The sequence below is a fragment of the Sinohyriopsis cumingii genome, chromosome 6 (assembly GCF_028554795.1).
Source record: "Sinohyriopsis cumingii isolate HCF-2022 chromosome 6, ASM2855479v2, whole genome shotgun sequence".
NCBI lineage: Eukaryota > Metazoa > Mollusca > Bivalvia > Unionida > Unionidae > Sinohyriopsis > Sinohyriopsis cumingii.
The window spans coordinates 162,642,977-162,669,123 of NC_142966.1; the positions used below are offsets into that span (position 1 = coordinate 162,642,977).

General features: G+C 35.5%; 1 protein-coding gene across 1 annotated transcript; it reads right to left on the minus strand.

The window, feature by feature from the left end:
* Positions 1-9,082: 9,082 nt before the first annotated feature.
* Positions 9,083-12,872, minus strand: LOC149798428 (C-type lectin galactose-binding isoform-like). The gene is made up of 3 exons (XM_089963620.1): positions 12,398-12,872; positions 10,292-10,474; positions 9,083-9,731 (listed from the first exon to the last, which is right to left on the minus strand). The coding sequence occupies exons 1-3, from the start codon at positions 12,735-12,737 to the stop codon at positions 9,511-9,513; spliced, it is 744 nt and encodes a 247-aa protein (XP_089819746.1). The 5' UTR covers positions 12,738-12,872; the 3' UTR covers positions 9,083-9,510.
* Between the last annotated feature and the right edge of the window lie 13,275 nt (positions 12,873-26,147).

Sequence of the window (26,147 nt, forward strand, 5' to 3'; positions counted from 1 at the left end):
ATTACGTACTGTTTGGGTCTTTTTGAAAAGAAATAAAGTTAGATACTGCTGTACACAGACGATCGTTACGCAAGTCTCCATAATGTTGAGAAACGTATCCCGTTTTCTTCCAATTATAACAAACATTGTGCATATGATTTCTCTCCACTTACCGACTCACCGTTAATTCATACAAGTGAACTTGAAGGATTGCAAATAATATTCGTTTGGTGCTGTGAAATTCATATGGAACGCCAATTCCACACAAACGCAATTTCAACCACATTTCATAGGACTCGTTTTCATTTTCTTTAGCATGTATAAAGTCGCGTACCTTCAAGTTGACTCCAACCTTGCACGTTCATTGAGCGAGTATTGCAATCGTTTTGTTTCCGTGTACACATTATAGACTAGCAACCGGCTATTTATACAACAAAGAATGGAAATCCATTTGTCTGAATCAAGTTTAAGATAAACATGAATGAATTTCAATCATAAAGTTAAAATCCCAAGAAGTGCATCTGAACTGTTTAGAAATACACATTAAAGTAATACCAATACATTTCGGCTTCTTGATGTACCATTGCAGATTTGCATCTATACAATTAACATTCCATAACCACGACAGTATATTTTCAAACTCATCAGAGAACTGATAAACAATCAATAAAAAATAAAACGGGATATCGGATCGTTTTATTACACAAATGTGTTATGTACATGGGTAGTCCTCGTATGTATGCAAGAAAAACAAATCGTACATTCTTGACTGATTGATTGATTGATTGTTTGTTTTTTTACGGCGCATCAGCGCTTTTAGGCTATTTAGCGCCAAAGAAAGTGTTACTTTTATAATCTTTTAAAACTTATAAAAGGTTCTATATCGACCAGCGATATAAAAGAACAAATGGTTGAAATTAAAAACGGTAAGATGGTAACGGTGCAAAGTAAAGCTTCCCGATCAACGGGAGACGTAAAAAAGATGAATAGGTATTAAAATGGGACGGTATGTATATTCCATAAAACTGCACAAGGTGATAGCATAAAAGTCAGAGTTTAGAGTAAATATTTACGGCTTTCAAGAACTCGATAATACGAGTGATGTTTATATTATCAAAAAGTTCTTTCATGTCATGCACAACGTAATAACGATCGCGCGTAGGTTGTAGGTCAAAGCACTCTATCATAAAGTGCTTGACAGTTAATGGTTCATTGCAAGAAACGCACTCTGGTGGGTCTTCACCTTTTAGTATGTGGGTGTGGGTGATATAAGTATGACCAATTCGGATTCTTGCAATGACTACCTCCTCCCTACGAATGCTTCTGTAGGAAGGAGTCCATTCTCCTAGAGTTGGTTTGATTGCATGAAGTTTGTTATTTACAGCATCATTCCATGATGCCTGCCACTTCTGACGTAAGAACTTTCTGATACAAGGTTTAAAATCAGTATATGGTATTTTAAAATCAGATGGTTCTTGAGAAAGGGCCATTTTAGCAGCGCGATCTGCTTTTTCGTTACCTTTAATACCAATGTGGCTAGGTAACCAACAGTATATTATATTGTGGGAGACACTCAGCTCGGTATTTTTTACAAGTATGTTTTTCAATAATGGGTTCTCCAGTTTTCTATTGTGTAGTGACTGAAGATAGCGAGTCGGAGAAGATGATACAGTTTGAAATACGATTCTTTTCTATATGTTGCAGAGCAAGGTCTATTGCTCTGATTTCGGCTGTAAAAATTGATGCTCCATTTGGTAAGCGAACTTGCGTTGTGTGATTTCCACAAACAAAGGCTGCAGCAGCCTTTTCCTCATCCTTTGATCCATCAGTGTAAATTCTGGTGTAGTTTTTAAATTCGGTGAGGAGTTCATGGTAAGAGTTGTGGAAGATAGAAGGGTTTGTTTCGGATTTTTTTCCATCGTGTAGCGTAAAACGTACTTTTGGTTGTTTAATTAGCCAGGGTGGTGTTTCGGAGATGGATGTTTTCTGAATTTTTGAAAGATCTATATTTGTAGTGTCAAGGCTGGATGATATTCTAATGCCAAAGGAAGGTATGGCGTTTGGTTTATTTTCGTATAAAGTTTTGTATTTGGGTTGAAAAACAGCCGAAAAAGCAGGATTCAGAGGGTTTGATTTTAATTTGAGAGCATACTGTGCTGAAAGCATTTCTCTACGATGCGATAACGGTGGTTCATTCGCCTCAGCTAGAAGGCTTTCACACGGGGATGTTTTAAATGCTCCCAGAGCCAGTCTTATTCCCTGATGATGAATTGGATCAAGCATTTTAAGATACGATTTTCTGGCAGAACCATACACAACGCAACCATAGTCTAGTTTGGAGCGAATAAACGTTCTATATAAATTCAGGATGACTTTTCTATCAGCACCCCAGTCAGTGTGTGCTACTACTTTAAGTAGGTCAAGTGCTTTTAAGCATTTGGCTTTCAAGTTTTTTAGGTGTGGAATAAAGGTCAGTTTTCTGTCAAAGATAATACCCAAAAATTTTGTTTCCTCAACAACTGGAATAGGTGTTCCGTCCAGCGTGAGTTTAGGTTCATCGTGGTGTCGTCGTAATTGACAGAAATGCATACATACCGTTTTTGATTTCGAGAATTTGAAACCGTTCGTACTAGCCCAATTTTGAATCTTGTTGATATTTTGCTGTAGTTGTCTTTCAATTGTATGCATGTGCTTTGACCGATAACATATGAGAAAATCATCAACATATAGTGAGCAATCCACACTTGGTGATGTTATTAATTTTGATATTGAAAAGTGTCACAGATAAAATACTGCCCTGGGGCACACCCATCTCTTGCTCGTGCAGATCGGAGAGGGTAGAGCCCACTCGTACTTTGAATTCTCTGTCGGAGAGAAAGTTGTATATGAAAGAGGGCAGACGGCCTTTTAGACCTAGATCGTGCAGGTCTTTTAGTATCCCGTACTTCCATGTTGTGTCATAGGCCTTTTCTAAATCAAAGAAAACCGCTACTAAATGTTCTTTCTTGATAAATGCATCGCGAATGAATGTTTCTAGTCTAACCAGATGATCGTTGGTGCTCCGTCCATAACGAAAGCCACTTTGGAAAGGAGATATTAAATTGTTAGTTTCCAGGTACCATACAAGCCGAGAATTGATCATTCGTTCCATTGTTTTGCACATGCAGCTCGTGAGTGCAATAGGTCGATAGTTGGTAGGATCTTCACTATCTTTACCGGGTTTGGGAACTGGTATTACTGTTGCTTCTTTCCATATTTTAGGTAGGTTACCAGTAATCCATAAATCATTGAAGAGTTTTAAAAGAGATGTTAAAGATGATTCTGGAAGATGTTTTAAAAACTGGTAATGTATTGTGTCAGGCCCAGCGGAAGTATCATGGGCCTTGTCTAAAGCCTCCATAAGTTCTGATAGTGAAAACAGCTGGTTGTAGCTTTCCGAGTTGTTGGATGTGAATTTTAAACGTGACTTTTCTTTTTGAGTTTTCAATTTTTGGAAGGCTTCGGAATAATTAGATGATGACGAATTTTTAGAGAATGTATCAGCAAGAACATTTGCTATGTCACGTTTTGAGCTAAGATTGTTATTGTTCACTTTTAGATGTCGGAAAGAATTGTGTTTTCTCTTTCCGTTTATTTTTCGGATCGTGTCCCAAACTTTCTTAATTGAGGAACGAGAGTTTAAAGAGGAAACATATTTCATCCATGATGCTCGTTTACTTTCTTTGATTGTGCGGCGAGCTTTGGCCCGGAGAATACGATATTTACTTAAATTCTCGGGCGTCGGATGATTGTTAAATTTTTTCAAGGCTTCTCGGCGTTGCCGTATGGCTTCCTTACATTCCTTAGTGAGCCAAGGTTTTAGGGTTCTTTTACAGTTTGCTGAGGACTTGGGGATAGATTCTTCTGCAATGTCGGTTAAAATAGATGTAAAATGCTGAATGGGGTCGTTAACATTGAAAACGGTATCCTCATTCAGCCTGGTTTTACAGAGTGTTTCGAATTTGGCCCAGTCGGCCTTCTTTAAATTCCATTGTGGAATTACTTCATCAATTGTAGACTTATGATTTACAAGGGAGATTGGGAAGTGATCGCTGCTGTGAAGGTCATCAGCGACCTTCCATTCATAGTCCAAAAGCAGCGAAGGAGAACAAATTGTCAAATCGATGCATGTGTATGTACCCGTGCCTGGGTGTAAATATGTAGGTGTTTTGGTATTATATAGACACAGATCGTGTCTAGAAATAAAGTCTTCAACTTTGTGACCTCTGTCACTTACATGATTCGATCCCCATAAAATGTTATGGGCATTAAAATCCCCGAGAAAAACAAAGGGTGCGGGAAGCTGTTGAACAAGATTATCGAGTTCGTTTGGTACTAGGTTAGTGTTTGGTGGTAAATAAATAGAGCAAAATGTAATCACTCGATGTAGAGTGACGCTTACAGCAATGGCTTGTAAATTGGTGTTTAAAGTAATGAAACTATGAGGAGCTCTGTTGTTCACAATAACAGAAACTCCTCCTGATGCCCTGTCAACATTTGGAGAGCAGGTGTTAAACAGGGAGTAGTTTTTAAATGTGATATTGTCTGTATCTTTCAAGAATGTTTCTTGAAGGCATAGTACCGCAGGATCATGTTCGTTTAAAAGCAGGAGAATATCATTGTAATTTGCTTTAAGTCCTCGACAATTCCATTGTATGATAGTGTTTTTCATTATAAATTTAAATTAAAGATTGTGGAGCTAGGTTAGACCTTTCGCAGACGGAATTTGTTTTGTTATTTCTCTGGAGGAAGTACGGGGGTGAATTTTTTGTTTGTAGGTCTGGAGTTCCCTTGGGCGCATGGAGCAGATTCTTCTGCATCCATGCTCTCGATGTCTCCAAACCTGTTATAAAGTTTGATGGGGTCATCTGACCCCTTTTGTTGCCTGTTTCCGTGAGATTTTTTATTCTTTGGTGATTTAGGTTGTTGGGTATTATTAAATGTAGTCTGAGTAGATGCCGTGTTTTTCTGTGCTTGGTAATGGGGGGTGTTTGAATTTGGTGTTGAATCGGGTGCTTCTGTTTGTGTTTGAGCGTCCTTCGTTGTTTTAGGATTGCTCTTCACTACAGTGGAGAAGGATGGGCCAGGATGGGCTGTTTTTGCCTGTACAATTTTTCTGGCTTCTGGATAGGGAATATTATTTGTGTATTTTACCCTCTGAATTTCCTTCTCCTGTTTCCAGGTATCGCAATCCTTGGAATTTGCGTGGTGCTCTTTTCCGCAGTTGACACAATGCGGAGTTGCTCTACAATCAGATTCCTGATGAGTATTGTCTCCGCATCGGCCACATATTTGGCTCTTGGAGCAGCGGTCTTCGTGATGGCCGTATTTTTGACACTTATAACACCGAAGGGGGTTGGGAATGTAAATCTCTACCTTTACTTGCAAAAAGCCAACTTTCACCACTTTGGGTACAGTTGGCCTGTTGAAGGTGAGTACAATGGTGTTGGTGTCCTGCAGATTGTTATTACGTTTAATACGTATTCGTCGGACTGCAGTGACACCTTCATCTTTCATTCCTTCGATGATGTCAGCGTCGGTGACTCCAGCCAAGTCACGGCAGCGAATCACGCCTTTGGACGTATTCAGTGTCGTGTGAGCGAATGAGGTTACTGGGATATCAAAGAACGTTTTCATTTTCCTGATATTGTCTGATTGACCTCGTCGCTCACACTCAATAAGAAGACAACCCGATTTCAACTTTTTAACACTTTTAGGTGTGCCAATCGATCCTGTGATAGTCTTTTCGATGACAAATGGAGATAGTGCGGCAAGCGGTTTCGTGGCATCTTTTGACTGTATGACCATGAAGCGTGGAAATGACTCCACACTACATGGTTCATCGTCAGACTCTGATAAGTGTTTCGATCTTTTATTTTGATTTTTTTTGGAATTATCCATGATGGCTAGATTAAAAATTCTTGACACTACTGTAAATCATACGAGAGAAACGTAGAGTAATGTATGCCATCTCTTAAAACAAACTTATACCCCATCTAGTAAAAGCGGTCAGTACTAATGTTTCCAAACAAGTCTTATATCCTTTGGAAACGCTTCTCTCAAAACGAGACAACTGTTATATTTGGATGTCTGTACTTTAATCTTAATGCTATTGGGGGATATTTTTATAATTTCTTAGCGAACTTGCAAAGAACGATGCAACGCTCATTGTGTACCTGACATGGGACATTTATCTTTTAAGCAACAGGATGCACAGCGAAACATTTATATGATTGTGGTTATATATTCACATTTAAATATAAAAGTTGTCTCGTTTTGAGAGAAGCGTTTCCAAAGGATATAAGACTTGTTTGGAAACATTAGTACTGAACGCTTTTACTAGATGGGGTATAAGTATTCAGAAATACTATTTTGTACTGGATCGTTAATTTGGAATTATAATGAATTCATACGAAAATTGTTGAATTATACTATTCTATTCCATCCAAAGACTCTTAGCACATCGCCACAATCCAGAGCACTGGCACTTTAGCACATTATAGACTACGTGCACATCATGACATCCAATACAGAAATACAATTGGAATACTGCTGAGATTAAATTGGAACTTTGTACATTTACACTTTGGAGACTTTAGTTATCTCTGGGATTTAATACACAATACTGCAAATTCATTTTAAATTTTCATTCGTAAAGTAGGGAAATAAATTATTTCTTCAGTTTTACACAACTTGTTGGTTTTTCGCTCTTTTCATTTACTTTTCATTTCATTTACGAGACTATAGAGTCGTAAAAACATATCTCCTTTGAAGAAAGAAAAAAGATCAATTTGCAACAATCGCTAACATGTAGTCTGACCATTCCTATTTACTAGTGATTTATGATTACTAACGCACACACACACACACTGTTAAATCTCCCAATGAAAACTTCTATTTCAATCCAAAAACCCGGATGATGAATACCTAGGAACATGACGAACGCATTCGGTCTTCCATATCGAAACATTCTTTTCTTCCGACTTGAATGAAGCGTTGAGGGTTTAGTTCCCAGTCGTTACTTGCCAATAAATCATGTGAATAATGTTGCAGATGTGAGCTGTAATAGTCTCGTTCATACAGGTATATTGATTCTGAACGAGGGTACTTAAGTTTCATTAAGAGCTCAGTTAAAAGAAACAAATTTAGAATCCGGATGCAAAAAATACCGACCGGCAAAAATACCAAAATCTCTCATTTATGTATCAGTTAATTTGAATATGGAAAAGATAAACATCTAACAAATTAATGAATTCACCGTTTTTATTTGAATGTCATCGTTGTTTAGTCTTATTGCTAAATGTGCTGTTTGAACTTGGATGGCGTGATGGTAATTTTAAGCTTTTCTATGACCGCTTTGATCCACTGACTAAATATAAAATTGTACGAGATTCACACTAATTATAGTACTATAGTTCATGTAGTACTATATTATTTAAAGAGTGGTAATCTTATTGGAGCATATTAACGTCCCATAAAAACCACTAACATGTCTTCTTTGCAATGAAAAGGTGCTAAACCGTGAATAATCTCACTTGCATTCAACATACCTCAGCCTAAAAGCCTAAACATTAAGAAATGTTTATTACGGTAAGTCTCTGAACTAATGTTTAGGCTGACGAAGTAAAGATGTGATAGATTTTCACAGACTATAGTCCTTGGCAAGTTATTCCGGATCAACTCAACCAGAATTATGGCCTGATACGGATACATTTCTGAACCGTTTATCTTAATGTATTCTCTAAAGATGTTGATACCAACATAATCTGGAACTCTATCGGTTCCCTCTATCACTTTTGGATATGTTGAATTTAATTATAACTGTTTACACCCGACTTTACGTATACATTTATTGTTCAGGCCGAGGTTACAATATAAAGATCAACATTTAAAGCAAGGGACATTATATTCCATATGCATGTTAAGTCTGATACAATCAATATAGGATCAGGAAATGATAGGTTCTTGCAATAGTTTCAATTATGTGATGTCGAAAAAAATTACTAAACTGCTGATATACGCTTTAACTTTTAAAGTTCGAATCGTGTAGGTATAGGACCAGTCAGTGACCCTTTTTCAACAGCTTAATACCAACAATCTGACATCCAACCAAGAGTCGGGGCAAATTTTCAGAGAAAAACAGTAATTAAATACCTTTGAGGTTAATCAGAAACGCCATTGATTTACAGTACTTTCCAACTATTTCAAGTTTCCTTTACAAAAGCTGGGGCTGGACATTTCTAACCGTATTCAGTCTTGAGTGACTAGAGTCTTTGGATTTTTAAACTTTCAATGCAAGATTTAAAAATGAAGTACCTGGTGTCTTCCTCGTTCTTCTTTGGCATTTTTATGATTCCGTGAACTCATCGTCAAAACTTGTTTTATAATGTTTTTCTTTCCAACAAACTCTTCCTGGCCGTAGATACCTTGAAATGACCCCAAATGGATCGGCCCTATTTACGCTAATCCCATAATAACCAGCAGCAAATGTACCCAGTTTTCAACCAATGCGACTAAATTTCTTTAATTTACAAATGTGTATTTATGTGTTTTAATAGCTCAAAATTTAAAGCAGCAAATCGTTCTTGGCCTATTGTAACTATTTAACATTTCAGGTTGTAAATGTTTTACAATTACAACGGATTCGTTATCAAACCTTGGGCTTCAGCTTTCGACTGAATATGTTGACCCACGGATGTTACCAAGCAACAGCGTTTTAGATAGTAGCTTTGAACCGAAAACGTTAACTAAATTTGATTTGAATTTTTAACGTAGCTTTAACAATTTTTCTGCCATAACTCTTCGACGTCTGCATTGTGGCAGTTTAGGGATCTTTGGTGCGAGTGACGAGATTCGTATCGTGCACCAAGATTAGGCATTTATGTGGTGTTTCACAGAATTTCCAAGCCAGTTAATATATTAATTCAATCAGCAAACAAGGTCGTTGTTGATTGGGCCTGGTACGTGTTTAGTGAAACTTAAACTGCATCGCTGTTTGGCGCATTAGACGATTTGGAATAAAAGTGTAGGAATGTTTAATCCGTACGTAGTTAAAAAGAACAGATAACATGATCGAATCCAATTTTATTTCCTGTTTATATAATCTTTGCATTTGTGTACTTTAACGTGTAAACCAATAAAAAAGAATTTAACAAACATTTTAATAAACATGTATAGAACCCGAACACATTTCAGCAATTTTTTTTTGACATGCACTTTATCGTCACTATAATATTCAAACAGTAATATATCCTTGCCCGACGCTCTCAACTGGAAATACCTCAACATCTTGGCTGTTTCTAACATTAGCCCACATACATTATGATAGCTAAAGAGTCTAGTCCGATTCGAATTTATTTTTCACATTCCGCTACATATAGCAAATGTCGGGCATGGAAAATTCTTTATTTAAAGATATGAAATTTCTCAAGTTCATTTAATTGACAATTATCGGTACATGTTTATAAATAGCCAAGCCAACTATTGAAGGTTTCATGCAATCTGGCAAAAAAAGTGTAACTTGTTACTGCAATTTTCGTCATTCAGCATGTACCCAAAGAGCTTTGCCAGGTCACCACAGTGCTCCAGGCCGCCATAATTGTCAGGTTGATCTGGCTGCCAGAAAATGGAGCTAATCCCTTCACCATTTAGCCAGTTCCATTGACCCTCCATGTAAATGTCCGTTGTACCTACCCAAACACTTTCGCATACACCTGAAATAAAGAGACCAAATATATTTTTCGCAGACATGTATTACCCAAAGAAAATCCGTTATGTAGGTCTAATTGAATGAACATTTGTTAAAGAAATTGTTTTGATTTTCACGCACAATGATTATTCTTTATAGCCACCGTGAACACTTGTACATACATTCGTCTGAACTTACTAAATAGAAAACTACTCTGGCATGATCCAGCTATTGAATACCGAGATATGACTAGAATTAGGAGTTTGTTAAGAGTGTCGTGTCATAATGAATGAACTGCTTGGGCTCAAGATAACCACTACGAGAAAAATGCATTGAAAAGAATCAATTGGTCAATTACAGACTTTACTATATATAGAGAACTCGACACACGGGAGTAAACTTTTGTCAACTACATCGCATCATTTAGTATACAGCTTGTGTTCACGATTTTGAGAACACTTGTAATACTGACTATACTAATAATGTTACAAGAGCCACATGCAGCTGAAGAAGAAATAGTTTAGGATTTAGCCTAAGGTGATGTTGAAAAGTCAAATGGAAAAGAAGCTACTAACAATACTTTACCTGCTTTCGATCGTGCCAGATCTTTGAAAAAGTTGAGGTTGCGACCATTCAGATTAATTAAGTCCCCACCGTCTTGCCGACAGACTTGTCTGGCTTCAGACCAGGTTTTACAATCGCTGTAGAACTTGTAGCAAAACTTGTCTTGCTGATAATAGTCGTACCCAGTACGACACGTAGCAGTGCCTGCAAAAAAAATGTTCAGTGAATGATATCCCGTTTGTGGAACAGCGTAACATAGGTATCAGCGCAATAATTGCTGCATCCCTTAATTCAAGGTAACGTCCTTTCATTGACCACATTGGACATTTACAAATACCGTGTACATTCATCTAAGTGATTTCAATACCAAACCACCGGGATGTCGTTTACGAGCATTTTCAAGGACTATTGGTAAAGCGCGATGCATGGCGATGCCCATTAACTTTCATTTAAGTATCAGGAGCATTTAGAAGTTAGTTAAATACCTTATAATAAAAACGTCACACCTTTCCGTCCTCGTATTGATGCAGTGCACAGCAATATGGAGCCCAAAATGCCACCCGACTTCATTTCGTGGCAAGTGGATGGCGATTGAAACAAACTGAACATGAGCTTTTGTGCATATTCTAACTGCAAATTAGTTGATTCAAGTCATGAACAGCATGAACATTTGACGGTAGTTGCTGAAAGTATACGAGGGTCTGTATTTGCCATAAGCAGTATTTTATGATAAAGAGAATTCGCCATGTATATTGGTAGAATTAATAATGACACAATTTTAGTCCCAAACATGTTCTCCAAAATTAATAGTCTGGTATTACATTTTCTCTGCTCATGTACCTGTACATAATGATCAATTTTAGCAGTTTGTAATAGTTTTCCAACTATTACTGAATCTAGTTTAAAGCTGTAACCACTATTTTGGTATCCTAATATTGGGTCGAAGGGTAAATGAACGAAATCTGCGACTTTTGGTTTAGTGTGTTTCCTTTATGCTGTCCACCGGCCACATTTGACTTTTCTTGTATTCAGGTTCATTTAGCATCCATATCTTTGCAAAATACTATACTATACAAACAAACTTGTGTATCCTATCCAAATGGCATACACAACTTAATCACCAATTGCGAATTTATCTTAACCGCCACTAAAAGATGCATAACTGTACAACTATCCTTTCCATGGCCCATTCAACACCGTATAATCAGAATGTAGAATACATTCATGAATACATATTAAACTCAATTAGTGAAGATCATGCCATCCGCCTGAACAATACGAAGCATCTTAAGTATGCAACATATTACATAATCAGTTAAAACTGGTCTTTTCCTTAATTCGATTCACACCGTTTTATGGATAGTGATTTCTCACTAGCGGAAATACATGCCACAATTACAATTTGCAATTAAAGTCAATATACATCCTAAGTATGCACATACAAGGTTGATTTACAATTAACTAATAAGTACTTTTCATTATATGTAGATGTACATCACGAACGAAAGACTGATTATACCCGAAGATAAACTTCGAGCATTCAAGTATTTAAATATGTATCTCCGGAATGGTTTTCAATTCTTTGTTATTATAGTACCGTCCACAACTGCTTTCAAGTAAATGCAGTGAAAGTTGCAATAAAAAGAAAAATGTAAACAAGCTTACAAATCCCAGGAATGTTGTTCAATTCTGTGTTATTATAGTACCGTCCGCAACTGTTTTCAATATGCGATGTTTGATAACCATCGGGTTACAGGCGTGAACTAATTCGACTCATTCAAGAGACTGAGTAGACTGGAAGAAGACCAATATGGCAATCCATTAACTGGCATAATAACGTTTACTACGTCAAATATAAGTGAGATCCAATGTATGCAGAATATGTAAACCTCGTTGCATCTGGATTAGTCCTCATGCAACAAGATATTACAATACAATTGGTCAATATTGTCCCAATAACGCGATCGATGGCACAAAACAGAAGTACAATATTAAATTGCCTATCTTAGCCCGTATAAATACATTTTCCGTAAAAATAAAGTTTGCTCCTGAACATTAAACTTATACCACACCTACCCGGCTCTTCAGCTGGTCTTTACCAAAACAATATAAATAATACATGCTTACCAATGCTGGATCTAAGATTTGCTGCTTTCTCCAATACGTAATTAATTTTCCATTCCAAGGTTTGAAGTTTCGTAGTAATAACATTATTTTGGCTATTAGAAGCTTCTCCAATTTTTGTCCTCTCCGCGCACACGTTTTTCATGGCATTTCCTATTTCTTGCTGGATGACAAGTTGACAGGACGAATCCCAGAAATACATATTCACACTGTTATATGGAGATCCTTTATCTTCAACCAAAACTGAATTTGCAGCGCAAACATCTGTAGATTGGGAGCTCACATATGCGACCCGTGTCAACAGCTGGTGAAAAAGGATCAGTAAAGTAAATGTAACGATCATTCTCGTTTTAACGACGTTGCTTAAGCAGTATGAAGTAGTCAGTAATGCTTATGCCTACCATTCAGCACCCTTAAATACAGAAAAAGCTAGATGAAGTTCCAACGGCACAAGTTACAGGAACTGTGTGTAGCAAAATGTTTATGTTTTATATATGAATGAAATGTACACTGGTTTTGGTGCCGTGTTAAGCGTTACATGACGGTTGTTTAATGTTTGTCACGGATATTTCAAAATACTGAGTTTGGTTCACCCACTGCTGCACGAGCAAAGTGCCTGCGATGAGAAACCTGAATACTTCAAATTATCTTGCCTTCCTTCGTTTGACGCTTAGTCAGGGCACATATAATACAAATTTCGTGCGTTATCAAAGTAAAGATACTTGTCTATTTTGTTTATCAAGTGATTGTGTGCGTTTGTGTTTCTGTGTGTGTGTGTGTGTGTGTGTGTGTGTGTGATTTAAATTTTCAACGTAGCTTTAAGAATGTTTCTGTCATATCGATATGATATCTGCAGTGTGGAACTTTATAGCGATGTCTAGCATCGGGGTCTTATGCCTCATGTAGCATCATGTCCAACACAGTCACATAATCATAACCATGATAACATTCACATTTTATTTCTTTGCTATGACTCGGCAGGGGTTAGAACCTCGACCGCCACCGTACATATATATGTGTGCATGATCAACATGATGCAGGAGTTAGAACCTCGACCGCCACCGTACATATATATGTGTGCATGATCAACATGATGCAGGAGTTAGAACCTCGACCGCCACCGTACATATATATGTGTGCATGATCAACATGATGCAGGAGTTAGAACCTCGACCGCCACCGTACATATATATGTGTGCATGATCAACATGATGCAGGAGTTAGAACCTCGACCGCCACCGTACATATATATGTGTGCATGATCAACATGATGCAGGAGTTAGAACCTCGACCGCCACCGTACATATATATGTGTGCATGATCAACATGATGCAGGAGTCGCTGCATGAACTAAATGGTTGAAGAGTCGCTGCATAAAGGCAAGGCGATGGGTTCCGTTTATCGGATGACCCGGGTAGGAGTCTCCTGAAAATACTAATTAAAATTTTCTAACATATATGATGATGCTACTGATTCGCATTTATACGACTCCTGCTCGTATCGTTGTCTTGTAGAATCCAGGAAAAGCACATTACGTTTTGCTTGGTATGTTTATTGTTCTGTCTGTCTGACTGTCGGTCTATCGGTCTCTCTCTCTCTCTCTCTCTCTCTCTCTCTCTATATATATATATATATATATATATATATATATATATATATATATATATATATATATATATATATATATTATTTGAATGCACCGCAAAACGGGCACAATTTGGTCTCTGAAATTCGCCTAACTACCATTTTGTAATTGACCGGTAAGATATGTATAATTTCAAAATGTATACTTCTGGTAATTAGGTCAAGGCTTTTATTGTACAGAATACTCCACACATTACACAATTCAATGACGTTAAATAAATGTCACCCATCATCTCTTTGTGGACCTGTGGCTTGTTGATCACCACGCTGGTTCGTTATACTCTCTGTCTTAAGTGTGGGTAGTGTAGCCACTTGGTAAAAGACTGCCCACAACGTGGCCCCAGTATGATATTGTACCAAGAGTGAGAGAACCACCCACCACGCAGTCGACACCCGTACCTAACTCGCAACCATCGGTCCCTCCTCAGCTTTTGAAACCATTCAAGACAACACAAACATGGCAAATAAAAGAAATTTAGTCGCAGTTACAACAAAAAATAGAGTTGGTATTTTGCTCAAATTAAGGTTTGTGTAAAACTATGTATTTTAGATTGAGATAAAATCAATAAAGAAGCGTTAACAAATGAAAAGGAAAATTTTCTCAATTAGCAATAACTTATATTTCATGATGACTACTGACAGAAAATCGACATAAAATGCAAACGTTGGAAAGAAATATGAACATCAGAAAGATTAGCAATGTAATATCCATTATAGCAAAATCTTTACTTCTGTTGCGTCTGGCCTTATATCAGTCACTATGTAGGATGATCCATGTGAGTGAAAACGGGTAGTAAATGCACAGACTGCGGTTCCCATTGTCACCTTAACAAGAAAAAGAAAAAAATCCAATTGTTTGCATTTCAATAAAATAAAACTCAACTACATTCACTTTTTCTTACTCATATTTAGTAAATATTCAATTTTTATTTATCTATATTCGTTTATATTTAAATTTGTTTTCGATGAAGGAAATGTCAATGTCATTGAATCTATTTAACTTATTTTGATTTATATCTAATGTTCATCGTGCATACTCAATCAACGTATTTTTTAAAAATATTTCCTACAAGATTTGCCACACCACATTGGCTCCTTGGTGATAACAGGACATTTGAGATTGCAAATCACATTTAAATACGAAAACACATTCTAAAGAGCCATGCCTAAACAAGAATAGCATAAGGGCCAGATTGTATACGTGAAGATGATTAGCCCAAACGGTCCACTGAATCTAATATTAGCTGTCCCAGGGATACAGTGATGCATTCTTGAATTTTAGTTCGCTGGCGGACCACCGATGTATCATGTGGAGATAACAAGGCGATCAAGAAATTGAGATTTGATATATAAATCATATTTTATCAATGTCCTCAAAAACATCAGATCTAAGGAATAACAGTTATAGCAAAATAAAAATTTGTTCTTGAGGCTTGGTCAAAGATGCGTGCAAAGACTCCTAAGAGGACGTTGTGGATGTAGTCGTTGTAATGAGGTCGTCTTTATATACACTGTGATATATTTTGTATTTGTACAAAAAGTACTGCTCGTACATCAGACGATTATTCCTTGAAACACAAACATTAATTTGTACTTAATTCTTCTATGCAGTTGTATGGTAAAAATTAAAACATTCCAGTCTTTTACGAGTACTTCCAAGTCTCCGTTTGTCACAACTTTTATTAAATAAATTTCTGACAAGACCGATAGCAAGTCAGTACCTCTTCCAACGTGCACTCATTACAGCAAGAAATGGCACAGACACGTACAGATTGACAAAAAAGTAATATAATAACGTCACGGCCGTGTATTAAAAGCAGTCCATTTGTTGGGTCAAACAAACCCTGGTCAGATTATACCATGGAAATATATTAACCATTCATGTCGAAATATATTATATCAGTTATTGATGATTCTGCCAATCATAGTCCTACTAAAATATTAAGGGACACATGAAGTTATCAAAATCTTTTGTTATCAGGTATTTTACCTGTATCTGCACATTCCTCGTCTTGTTCAGGTAGCTGAGTGTGTCTTTGTTAATGTGTAAATTTGTCATCAGACTTAGTCTCAAGACCAGTGACAGTCGGAAAAGTGTAATCTTACCCATCGAGGGTATTCATTCATTAATAGCCAACTTCAAACCTGGAGAGAAGGTTGTGGTTAATTCGTTTGTAACTGACAATTTTGTTTGGATAGAAACATCGATTATATAGATAGGAAAACCCTAATTTATACCCAGCGTGAGCAGTTACTAGAGCTATAACCAAGACAGATTCTGAGAAAGACGTTGATCTGGAAATTACTGATGTATCTGGCACCATAATAATCAGGAATTCGATGTTGTCACTTTTGCTGCTGATCGGGATCAATCAAAATGTAATGTTCACAATGATTCACTTTTACTAATCATTCGCTTTATTTAATCCGGGTGATACATGACATTAAGTCATTATTAAACAGGAAAGAGATCCTGAGATCTCCTGTTTATTTGGGAGAGTTATTAGAGACGCTAAAGCCATAAAAATAACCGTTAGTTATTTTGTTAACTATTGAGTCCTGATGAAGATGTAGTGAACACCTGATGTATCCGCTAATGACGGGCGGTAAGAGAGCTATCAATTTTGTTATTCCTAAGTCGTGTAGGTATTCATTTTTCGTCTAGCTCATAAAACTCTTTTGGCGGGTCAATTAAGTCTTATCACAAGATCTTGAATCATTTTTAGTGTTCAAACATTTAAGGTGATGTTTGTAAATACTGTAGATATTGTCACACATGTCAAATTTGTAGCAAACCCAATCAGAATCTACCAAACGCTCGTCTACAACCTTTCCCTGCATTTTATGAATCATTTAGCAGAATAATAATAGGCTGTGTCTGTCCATTACATAAGAACTGGTGCGTGAATTAAACAGAAATAAAAAGTGAAGTCAGGAACATCAAATGAGAAGATTATCTGATTGCAGATGCACTTTCACATGTATCGAAGTATTATATTGCTTCATACATATTTTGGGTCATTCGTAAGATTTCAACTTATGTAATGTTTAATCACATGTATATTTGACTAATAATTGAAATAAAGGTTTTCGTGTTAAAATCTCTCTTTTTCATGTTGGGAGGTATTTTGTATATTTAATTTCTATTGTTTGTTATTTTTTCTCCATGATTATGTTTTAAATGATCGTATTTTAGACTTGACCGTGTCCAAAATCGAGTTCATATTGAACCTGACCAGTAACTTTTAATTTTGCAAAGAAGTAATACAACGCTAATATTTTTGTATGAGTGTGGGTTAAACACTAGGATCATTATCAATAAAGGCAAACAGGTTTATTTGTGCCTGAAACTAGGATAATTGTATTCACCATTGATAAACCTGAGCACCTGATGTTTTTCACATTATTTAAGGTAATACTATTTATAGATTATGTATTGTTAAGTTAAAAAATAATTCCAGAAAATGGTAAATGCGATATAAGTAACAAAGGGTTTTGTTATCTCATTTATTTAAGAAATTAGTCATTAGTGCGATGACATCTCAAGCATGTGTATTGATGAATTCAGATTTTTTATTTCGGCGGAATTATTTATTTAAATGTTTCTCTGTAATCACTGATTGCTCAATAATATTCCTGCACATAAATGATATTGCCCAAACGCAGCAGTTTATCGTAAATTTCACCATTCGTCCAATCTAACAAAATTTTGAAACGAAGGAAATGATTGGTTAAAAAAGCTACCGGACATAAACCGTTCTTTGAATTAATAAAGATGTTAGGTCTAAACGACGTTCAAATAATCAATTTAAATTAAGAAGCGCCACCCCTTAAAGCAGGCAACGAAGTCGTTTATAAATTCTATCTTTTTCTGGAGTTATCCAAAAGTAGCGATGTGATACATTCGATAAATTACGTTAGTGGCTACTCTAATGACAACAACAATCACACGTGGCGCTCACATTGAATGGAGAGAAAATGCAACGAGGCATGCCCGCCTTTCTAAAAGCGGATCAAAATTAAAAATGACACTAGGACTAATATTGGTGATCAGACTGGGCGGTTGATGGGTAAACTATGACTCTAGACAATGCAAGATAGCGTGATGTTATCTTCGGCTGTTTAAAACGGTGACGTCATCAAATCTTGCAGCTTTCGATTTAAATCGGGCGACCCACGAATGTCACAGATCAAAACACTGGACTAATTCATATACATGTGAAAAATTGCAGGGTTTCTCAGCTGGAAGGAGGAATTACTTGGCTCATAATATAATGAAACTTTAATAACATCTAGTTTTGATGGAACCCAGCGATGACAAGAACAAATATCTTTCTAATTTCAGTATTATTTTGATGATTGTGCATTAACGACTTTTTGCACGTAAAGCAGCACTGAAGCTTTTATTTGGAATTATTGTGGATTCAGACAATGACATCCTGAATTATATTATTGTGATTAATTTGAAAACTGTTAGCACATCATCACTCTTCAGGTCATGGCTACATCAATGCACTGAAGACTAAATGAACATCAACGCTCTCTGCGCTGGATCATATTTCGAAGACAAATGGAATTTAATTGCAACTGTATTCAATCGGACTGATAAAGAGCATTTTGGACTATTTCTGATTTAGTTCAAAATAATGTACGGTCATTTTAAATTTGCACTTTGTGTCTTGGGGAGATACATTATTTGTTGAATTTTACAAAACATGGTGGGTTTTGCTTTTTTCTATTACTTAAAGACCATGGAGTCGTAATAAATGGTAGATTGGTAGCCGTTTTCCTAAGACTAAGTCAGACAACTAAAATTTCTTGACCTCAATATGTCCGTTCACAAGTATCCCAGATGGAATTCCTTGGAGGAATATTAATAGTATAACCAAAGTCAAAGTTTTGATAAAGTAGTTTCACATTTTCTTTCCTACCTAAATCTGTCCAATCTGATGAAGGGTGATATATAATGTCTGGAATTTTCCAACAAGTTATGTATGAATTATTCATCCAGCAGTATAATTATTTTGCGTACGACTCTGAAAGCCATGGGAGCTTTAGAAAGATGTCATCAAACCTTGATGAATATGATTGTGTCTATGGCTTTGATTTAGGAAATGTATGGGACGAGTGTGTTCATTTACCGTTACGTACTGTTAAGAAATCAGTTCGAGAATCATTAGGTTTTATTGGTATAGAACTAGATTTTGGACATAATGTCAGTAAATCATTGCAGTTATTACGAGCGACTTCTTTAAAACGAAGTTCCAACGATTAATCATCTTGACTATGTCTCTTATTTTCGATATAAATTGTTAAAGACTTGAGAATCAGCAAGAACCAATCAACAACTTTTCCATTAAATTTGATTAAGGTATGACAGAAATACGAAGGAAATGTTTTATCAACCTGATGGAGTGTTTGCTCTCGTATTCATTACTCTAAGTCCTATTCATTTTAAATAGTATGGTCCCTGTGTAGTTGAAGAAATAAGTAAGTGACTCGAGTTTTATCACTACCACTAATGGGAGGGGAATACAGAAACACATTGACCATATAAATATGTAATCGGAGCATGTTAATATGGATAACACAATTAGTCATAGTCATTTAGTTGTACCTGTCTCCCACAGTGAGGCTTTAAACCATGGCATGCGATCGGATTGTAATGACGTTGGTGTAACCAATCTTCAGAATCCAGACATATTAAATAATCTGGGCACCAGACGTTCACATCTGGGACCTCAAGAAAGAAGTATACTTAAGCAGCCATTATGCAAGTACAAGTACGTGTTTACATATATTCCAACACGAAAAAATCAAATCTATAATGACATTGAAAATGTAGATTTTACACCCATGATAAGCATTCTTACATGATAAATCGTCTCAAATAGGAATGTTTGGAAAAAGAAATTGAATATTTGCTTTGGAGTGATTTCATAGAATCAGATATAATTGACTGTCTTTCACCGTGCATTCTAGTGCTGACAACAATGCTTTCCGTATGTGTACTGACTATAGAAAAGTGAACATTGTAACTAAAAGGGATTCGTTTCCAATTCCAAGAATCGATTACTTGCATTAACAAAATTAGGCATGGTAAATAAGTAAGACATTTTGAAAACATTCTAGAAAATTACACTCACGGAAAGAACGAAAATAAATTCGGGATTTTTAAATGCAGATGAACTTTGTCAATATAAAGTGATGACTTTTGCTATTAAAGGTTATCCATTAACTTTCCAGCGTTCAGTAAACATGATAACCTCTAGTATAGACAACTATGAGGCTTCATCTAGAAGGATACCTGGAACTATCATATGAAAACCATTCAGAAATTCTTTGATGAACTCAAGTCATGCAAATATGACTATCAAATTATATAAAAATGAGTTTTGTCATGCGTGTGTTATATTTTTAGAACAGTGTTGACACGGTAAAGTTACACCTATAGAAGTTAAGGTCAAGGCTGGATCTGAAATCCCTTTGCCTATCACTAAAACGCAAATGATGCGATGAATTTTAGGTATCGCTGGATATTATTGGAAATTTTGCTCCAAGTTATACTTTCTTAACATGACCAGTTCCTTCAGTACGAAAACGATGTCTCGATGGTATAAGAAATGTCAGGGGTCTTTTCATAAATAAAAAGACATATTTAAAGTTCACCAATTCTTTCATCTCCAAGTTTCAATTAAAATGTATGTTGATACAAGTGATGTTGGGGTAGGTACAGTAATGATTCAAGAGTACAGATGACTTTCCAGCATGTTATTTTGCAAACAAATAAATAAGTTTTCATTAACCAATGAACATAATTCAGACTGGCAAGGTGGATTTTGATGCTGCCGGAATACTACAGAATTGACACTAGGAACATCAATGGAATAGATAACATGATTGTAGATGCACTTTTACATGTTAAGTAGCATTCTATTGCTTTATTTTGTGCACCTCCTTTTATGTAGAAGAAAGTTTTATACAAATCATTTTTATGCATAGTCAATTTGTATTGTGTATTTTGATCTTTGTCTATAGTTTATTGGAGAAGTTTGCACCTATCTCACTAACATCTTCTTTGTAAACAGAATATTACACGGCTAACTTTTGTCGATCATTTTTGTAAATTTGTTTTACATTAACCCCGTAATAGGTTGACCACTTGGTCGAGGAACCATCCCAAGGTCACCTTACAATCAAACATTTCTGGTTATTACATAATCTAGGGGTGATAAATATAATCTACAGAAAAAGAAAACACACAAACACACACACACGCATGCACACATGCATATGGCACACAATCTAGGTGACATGGACATTGTGATATTAAAGTTTTTTTTCATGTTTACCATCAAATCATATACAAGTTATATGTTCATTTTTGAGATCCATTTTTGAAGATATTGGTCCTTGTTTTATTTACCATAGCAGTGAGGGCCCCAAGTGGCCGAGTGGTCTAAAGCGCCCACCGTTCCGGATCACTGCCATCTCACCTATGTCTGCGTGGGTTCGATTCCATGGCTTGGCTAGCGTGGGTACGTGGGAAAGCCTGCCAGTAGCATTTCGTGGGTCGGTGGTTCTTCCCTGGGTTTTCTAGGGTTCTACCTTCACCAGTTATACTGGCCGCCATGTATAGCCTATCTTGTGCTGAAAAATGGCGTTAAACCCTAGAACATCAATAACAACAACCATACCAGTGTATTTTTCAATGTTCTTATGCTTTGCAACTATTTGTTTAAAATCAAAAATAGAAAGATTTTTCATAATGAATCTACAAGTATAAATATAATCTTTTGCCAAAATAAGCATGACGTTACAAAAATTGTCCAGTTGTACACTTCCTTCTTCGTTTTTTGACAAATGTACAATATTTGGGCAAGAAGGTGCAAAACTTCAATAAAACGGTACCAAAACTGTGAAGTAATATTGCAATCATAAAATAGATGTTCAATACTTTCATTTTCACTCTTACAGAAAGTACATTTGGTGTCATCTAATATGTTAATTCTTTTCAAAACATCATTAGTAGCTAGTATTTTATGGATTAATTTAAAGTTAAAAGAGATCAACTTGGTATCCTTGTTCCAGGATTTCGCCCGGCTATAAATCTCAGACCACTCCTTGCTAGTTATATTTTTATTAAATACTTGCACTCAAGTTTCTTGATTAGCAGTGTGTTGCATTTTAGTTTTCTTTAAAAGATCTTTGTAAACAAACTAAAGTGAATTTTGTTTTTGCAAGTTCGTTATTTTATCCTCCTGCTTATCAAAATTAGTTTGCACTAAGTGGTTTGTTATGGCGTTTTTCCATGCTTTTGGAATTTTGGTATTAATGAAAAGTATTTCAAGAAATCATCGCTTCTAGGTTTTTGTTTTATTATTTCAAAAGGTATTAAATTACCTTGATCATCTACAAGATCTTAGATAATTTCCATCCCGGCTTCTGTCCAGGATTTGTATTGATAGAACAATTTAAGCGTGGGGACAAAATTTAAAAGACTCCTGGATATATACTCGTTTTAACTTTGCGGTTCCTCCTTACAATTACATACTGCCAAAATAACATCTCTCCAAAAACTGTTATCAATGAACTTACCAAATTCTTTTAATTTCCTTCTCCCGAAATTCCAAATATCCTTTTTATTTCTGAGTATAGTTGTATTGACCAAGTTCTGAAACGTTCCATTTTCCTTTTCTAGCAATCTTTGTACGCGTCTTATCTTAATTTACCTAATGAATGAAAATATGTGTATCATATTAAGTCCTCCCTCGTTTTCTGGGGACACTAGTATATCACGTTTTATTCTCTCTACTTTTCCACCCCATACAAACTTAAATAATGTGCGATTTAGTACTGTTTCAACGTTTGCTGATGGGTTTGGAAGTGCTGAAAAAAGATTATGTATATGGGCAGAACAAGAGCTTTTACAACAATTACTTTACCAACTATTGACAGATGTCTTTGACTCCAGCTTGCCAGTATTCGTTTTGCCTTGTTGTTTTATTCATATAGTTAATCTCCATCATTTGTTATAAATCTGGATAAAAACCTATGCCAAGGAGTGTAAAGGTAGAAGAGGACCAAGTTAAACCCATTACGGGACATATTCGTTCATTAGAAAATGTCCCGTTTCCAATCCAAATAGCTTTTGTTTACATTATGTTACATTTAAGTCCAGATAATAGAAGAAAACAAAAACTTGCAAGATATGCATAGTTGCTTCAAGAGAAAATTGAGATCCAATAAGAAGAATAAGAGTCATATTCATACTGACCCAATTTATATTAAATGGCGACAAAGATTAGTCCCCGTGCATCCACATTTTGCTTTAAAGTTATAGCTAAAATCTCAACCCCAATGATGAACAAATGAGGTGCAAGAGGATCGCCTTGACATCCTCTTTCAAGTGTAAAAATGAGGACATTTGCCCATTATTTATAACACAACTTTTAGAGTTATTACAAAACAGTTTAAACCACTGACAAACGGAATCATCAAAGTTAAAATGATTGTAAAGCTTCCACAAAGATCAAGTTATTTTAGTCAAAGGTTTTTTGCAAAGTCTATAAACAATAATAAACCATGTTTTCATTCTCAAGTTGGTTCATGATATCGTATAACAGCCTGGTATTTTCTCCAATGAATCTACCCTTCATATATACCTTTTGAGCATCACTGATTATTGATGGAAGAACCTTATTAATCCTTGCTGCAATGGCTCCCGGATCATTCTTTTATTCAATATTTAAAAGTGATATAGGTCTCCAATATTTAAAATATCTTCTGTCTTTTTCTTCCTGTGGTAGACATTTGAGGACTCGTTGAGTTTTCCAACAGTATATCTGTACTTTATTGATCTACATATAAGTCCCCCAGGGGAATTCCAAAATATTGTATATATCTCTACAATGAATCCATCCGAGCCAGGACTTTTTCCATTTTCCATCCGTTTTAGAGACACACCGAAGTCATTGACTAAGCAGACACTTGCATGTTTCTCGTTCCTCTTGACTCAGTTTAATATTATGATTAAAAAGTATATTTCTAGTTTGAGTTTCCACATCATCAAGCTGAGCAATTCTAATTTTGTACAATTCGATATAAAACCTTTTGAGCTTCTAAAATATGTATTTGTTATTTGTACCGATATATTTGTCCCATCAAAAATAATTTCCTTGATTGTCTTATTGACAGGTTCGTTTTTCAAGATTTGAAAAGTAATTTGTTCTTTTTTCCCCAAATTCATACCATCTATCTTGAGATGTTAATATAACAACTTCTATGTATTTTTTTCCAAGATTCGTTTAATTCTGCTTTTTTCTATAAACTTTGCAGACTTTTCCCATCTCTGTTATTCGACATTGCCCTTCCGAATTTCTATAATTTCCTGCTCAATTTCTTTTAATGTTTCATTTTTCTTTTTCCTTAATAAGTTTCAGATCTCATTTTCATTTTCAGAATTTCAAAGTACACGTGTTGCTTGCCTTGATCTTTCCATTCATGCTAGTAGATAATCTTGTTTGGACTATTTGTTCTCACTACTCAGTTGTGACACTGACATTTATTACTCACCATGTGCTAAACAGCTCTTACAATTGAAGGCAACTGATGGACAGGTAACTACACAAGTAAATGATTCAGACAAATCAGGTAGGGAATGTCTCCAAAATGCACCAATAAACTTCCATCTCTACTCCATCATAATTGACTTTCGAGTTGGAAAAACATTTGATTTCAAACTTTATTATGATCCACCAGTAATATTATATACCCTACATTCCTTGAATATTCACACATCCCAAAAATTATGAAACCTTTCACTGTATAAAAACCCCCACTTATAACCGCCAAAATCTACAGAGCCCACTTTACTAGCTTCCACCTATAGCCGCCATTACTGTAATACCCCGATCATTGATTATACTTTATTATTACGAATTGTATGCAAATAAGATTACTTGGATGCGTGTTCAGGGAATTAAACCCTTTGGACAATTCCTGGTGGACCTGACGCTTGCTATATTCTTTAGAAAAATTTTAGTAATAGACCTAATCTTGTTTATAATTTAAATGATGGAAATGAACTTGAACATCATCCTGGTCCTCTTACTGTGTCGTCATTTTTATTGAGGTTGTTTGCATCATTATTTAATTCTAATCTTAACATATGGAGTGAAATTAATATTTGCAAATTAATATTCTGAGTAATTAGCAATTAGGGGTTTATTGTGAACGAGTCAGATTTTGGATTATATGATTCTGATAGGTCATCAATGACATTGGTTCATCAGCACATACGTGAATTAAATTCATTCGCAACATCATCTGCGTTTGGAATATTTACAATTTTGGCTTTTGATAAGAGCTTATAGTTTTCGACGTTTGGAATTAATATTAATACGGTATTATCTTTTTCAATTTCCACTAGGTATGTTAAGGAAATAAAATTTAATAAATTATCTTATTGATATTCACTCTGTTATTCAATTTAAGACCACATAGCCATAACATGCTTTCATGTATATTTGCCCTTACACGAGAATTTGTCATTTTCTATATTCTTTATACATACTATAAATATTCAATGTTCTATTTACTTCTTAAAAGTATTTGCCATCAAATCTAAATGTCACATTTGTTTTCCATTATTAGGTTAGACTGTGCTCAGATTCAACCTTAAAATAGACTCGTTGATATGTATCTAGTAACTGAACGTTTTGTTGATAAAATAGTGTAAAGCTAAAATATGAACAATTGCCCCTATGTTTACACAAGTAGACGATATTAATTTAAACAAAGGGATTCGTTGCATAAAACGTCAAATGAAATGATTACAAGTTCAAAAAATATTTCAATTTCCAGTACAAGCTCTGAAAATGTGCTGCTGTCGTTTACGTATTATTCAAATGCTTATTTTATATAAAAATGTTTAAATAAATTATTGACCAGAGCTAATACATATCTTTGTTAGGATTTTAAGTATAAAACAAGACAGTTGCATACATTATCTAGTAATAGATGCTACTGTTTTGAAATACCCAGAATTGCGTAAATTGCAATAAAATACATTATACAAAATTCAATTTTCTTTATGTTCAGCACATGT

Bases quoted from the DNA above. Each gene is read 5' to 3' on its own strand.
- LOC149798428 (XM_089963620.1), bottom strand. From the start codon at position 12,737: ATGATCGTTACATTTACTTTACTGATCCTTTTTCACCAGCTGTTGACA. The intron at 10,475-12,397 runs GTAAGCATGTAT...TTTTTTTTGCAG, and splicing joins AAATCTTAGATCCAGCATTG to GCACTGCTACGTGTCGTACT. The intron at 9,732-10,291 runs GTAAAGTATTGT...TCTTTATTTCAG, and splicing joins TCTGGCACGATCGAAAGCAG to GTGTATGCGAAAGTGTTTGG.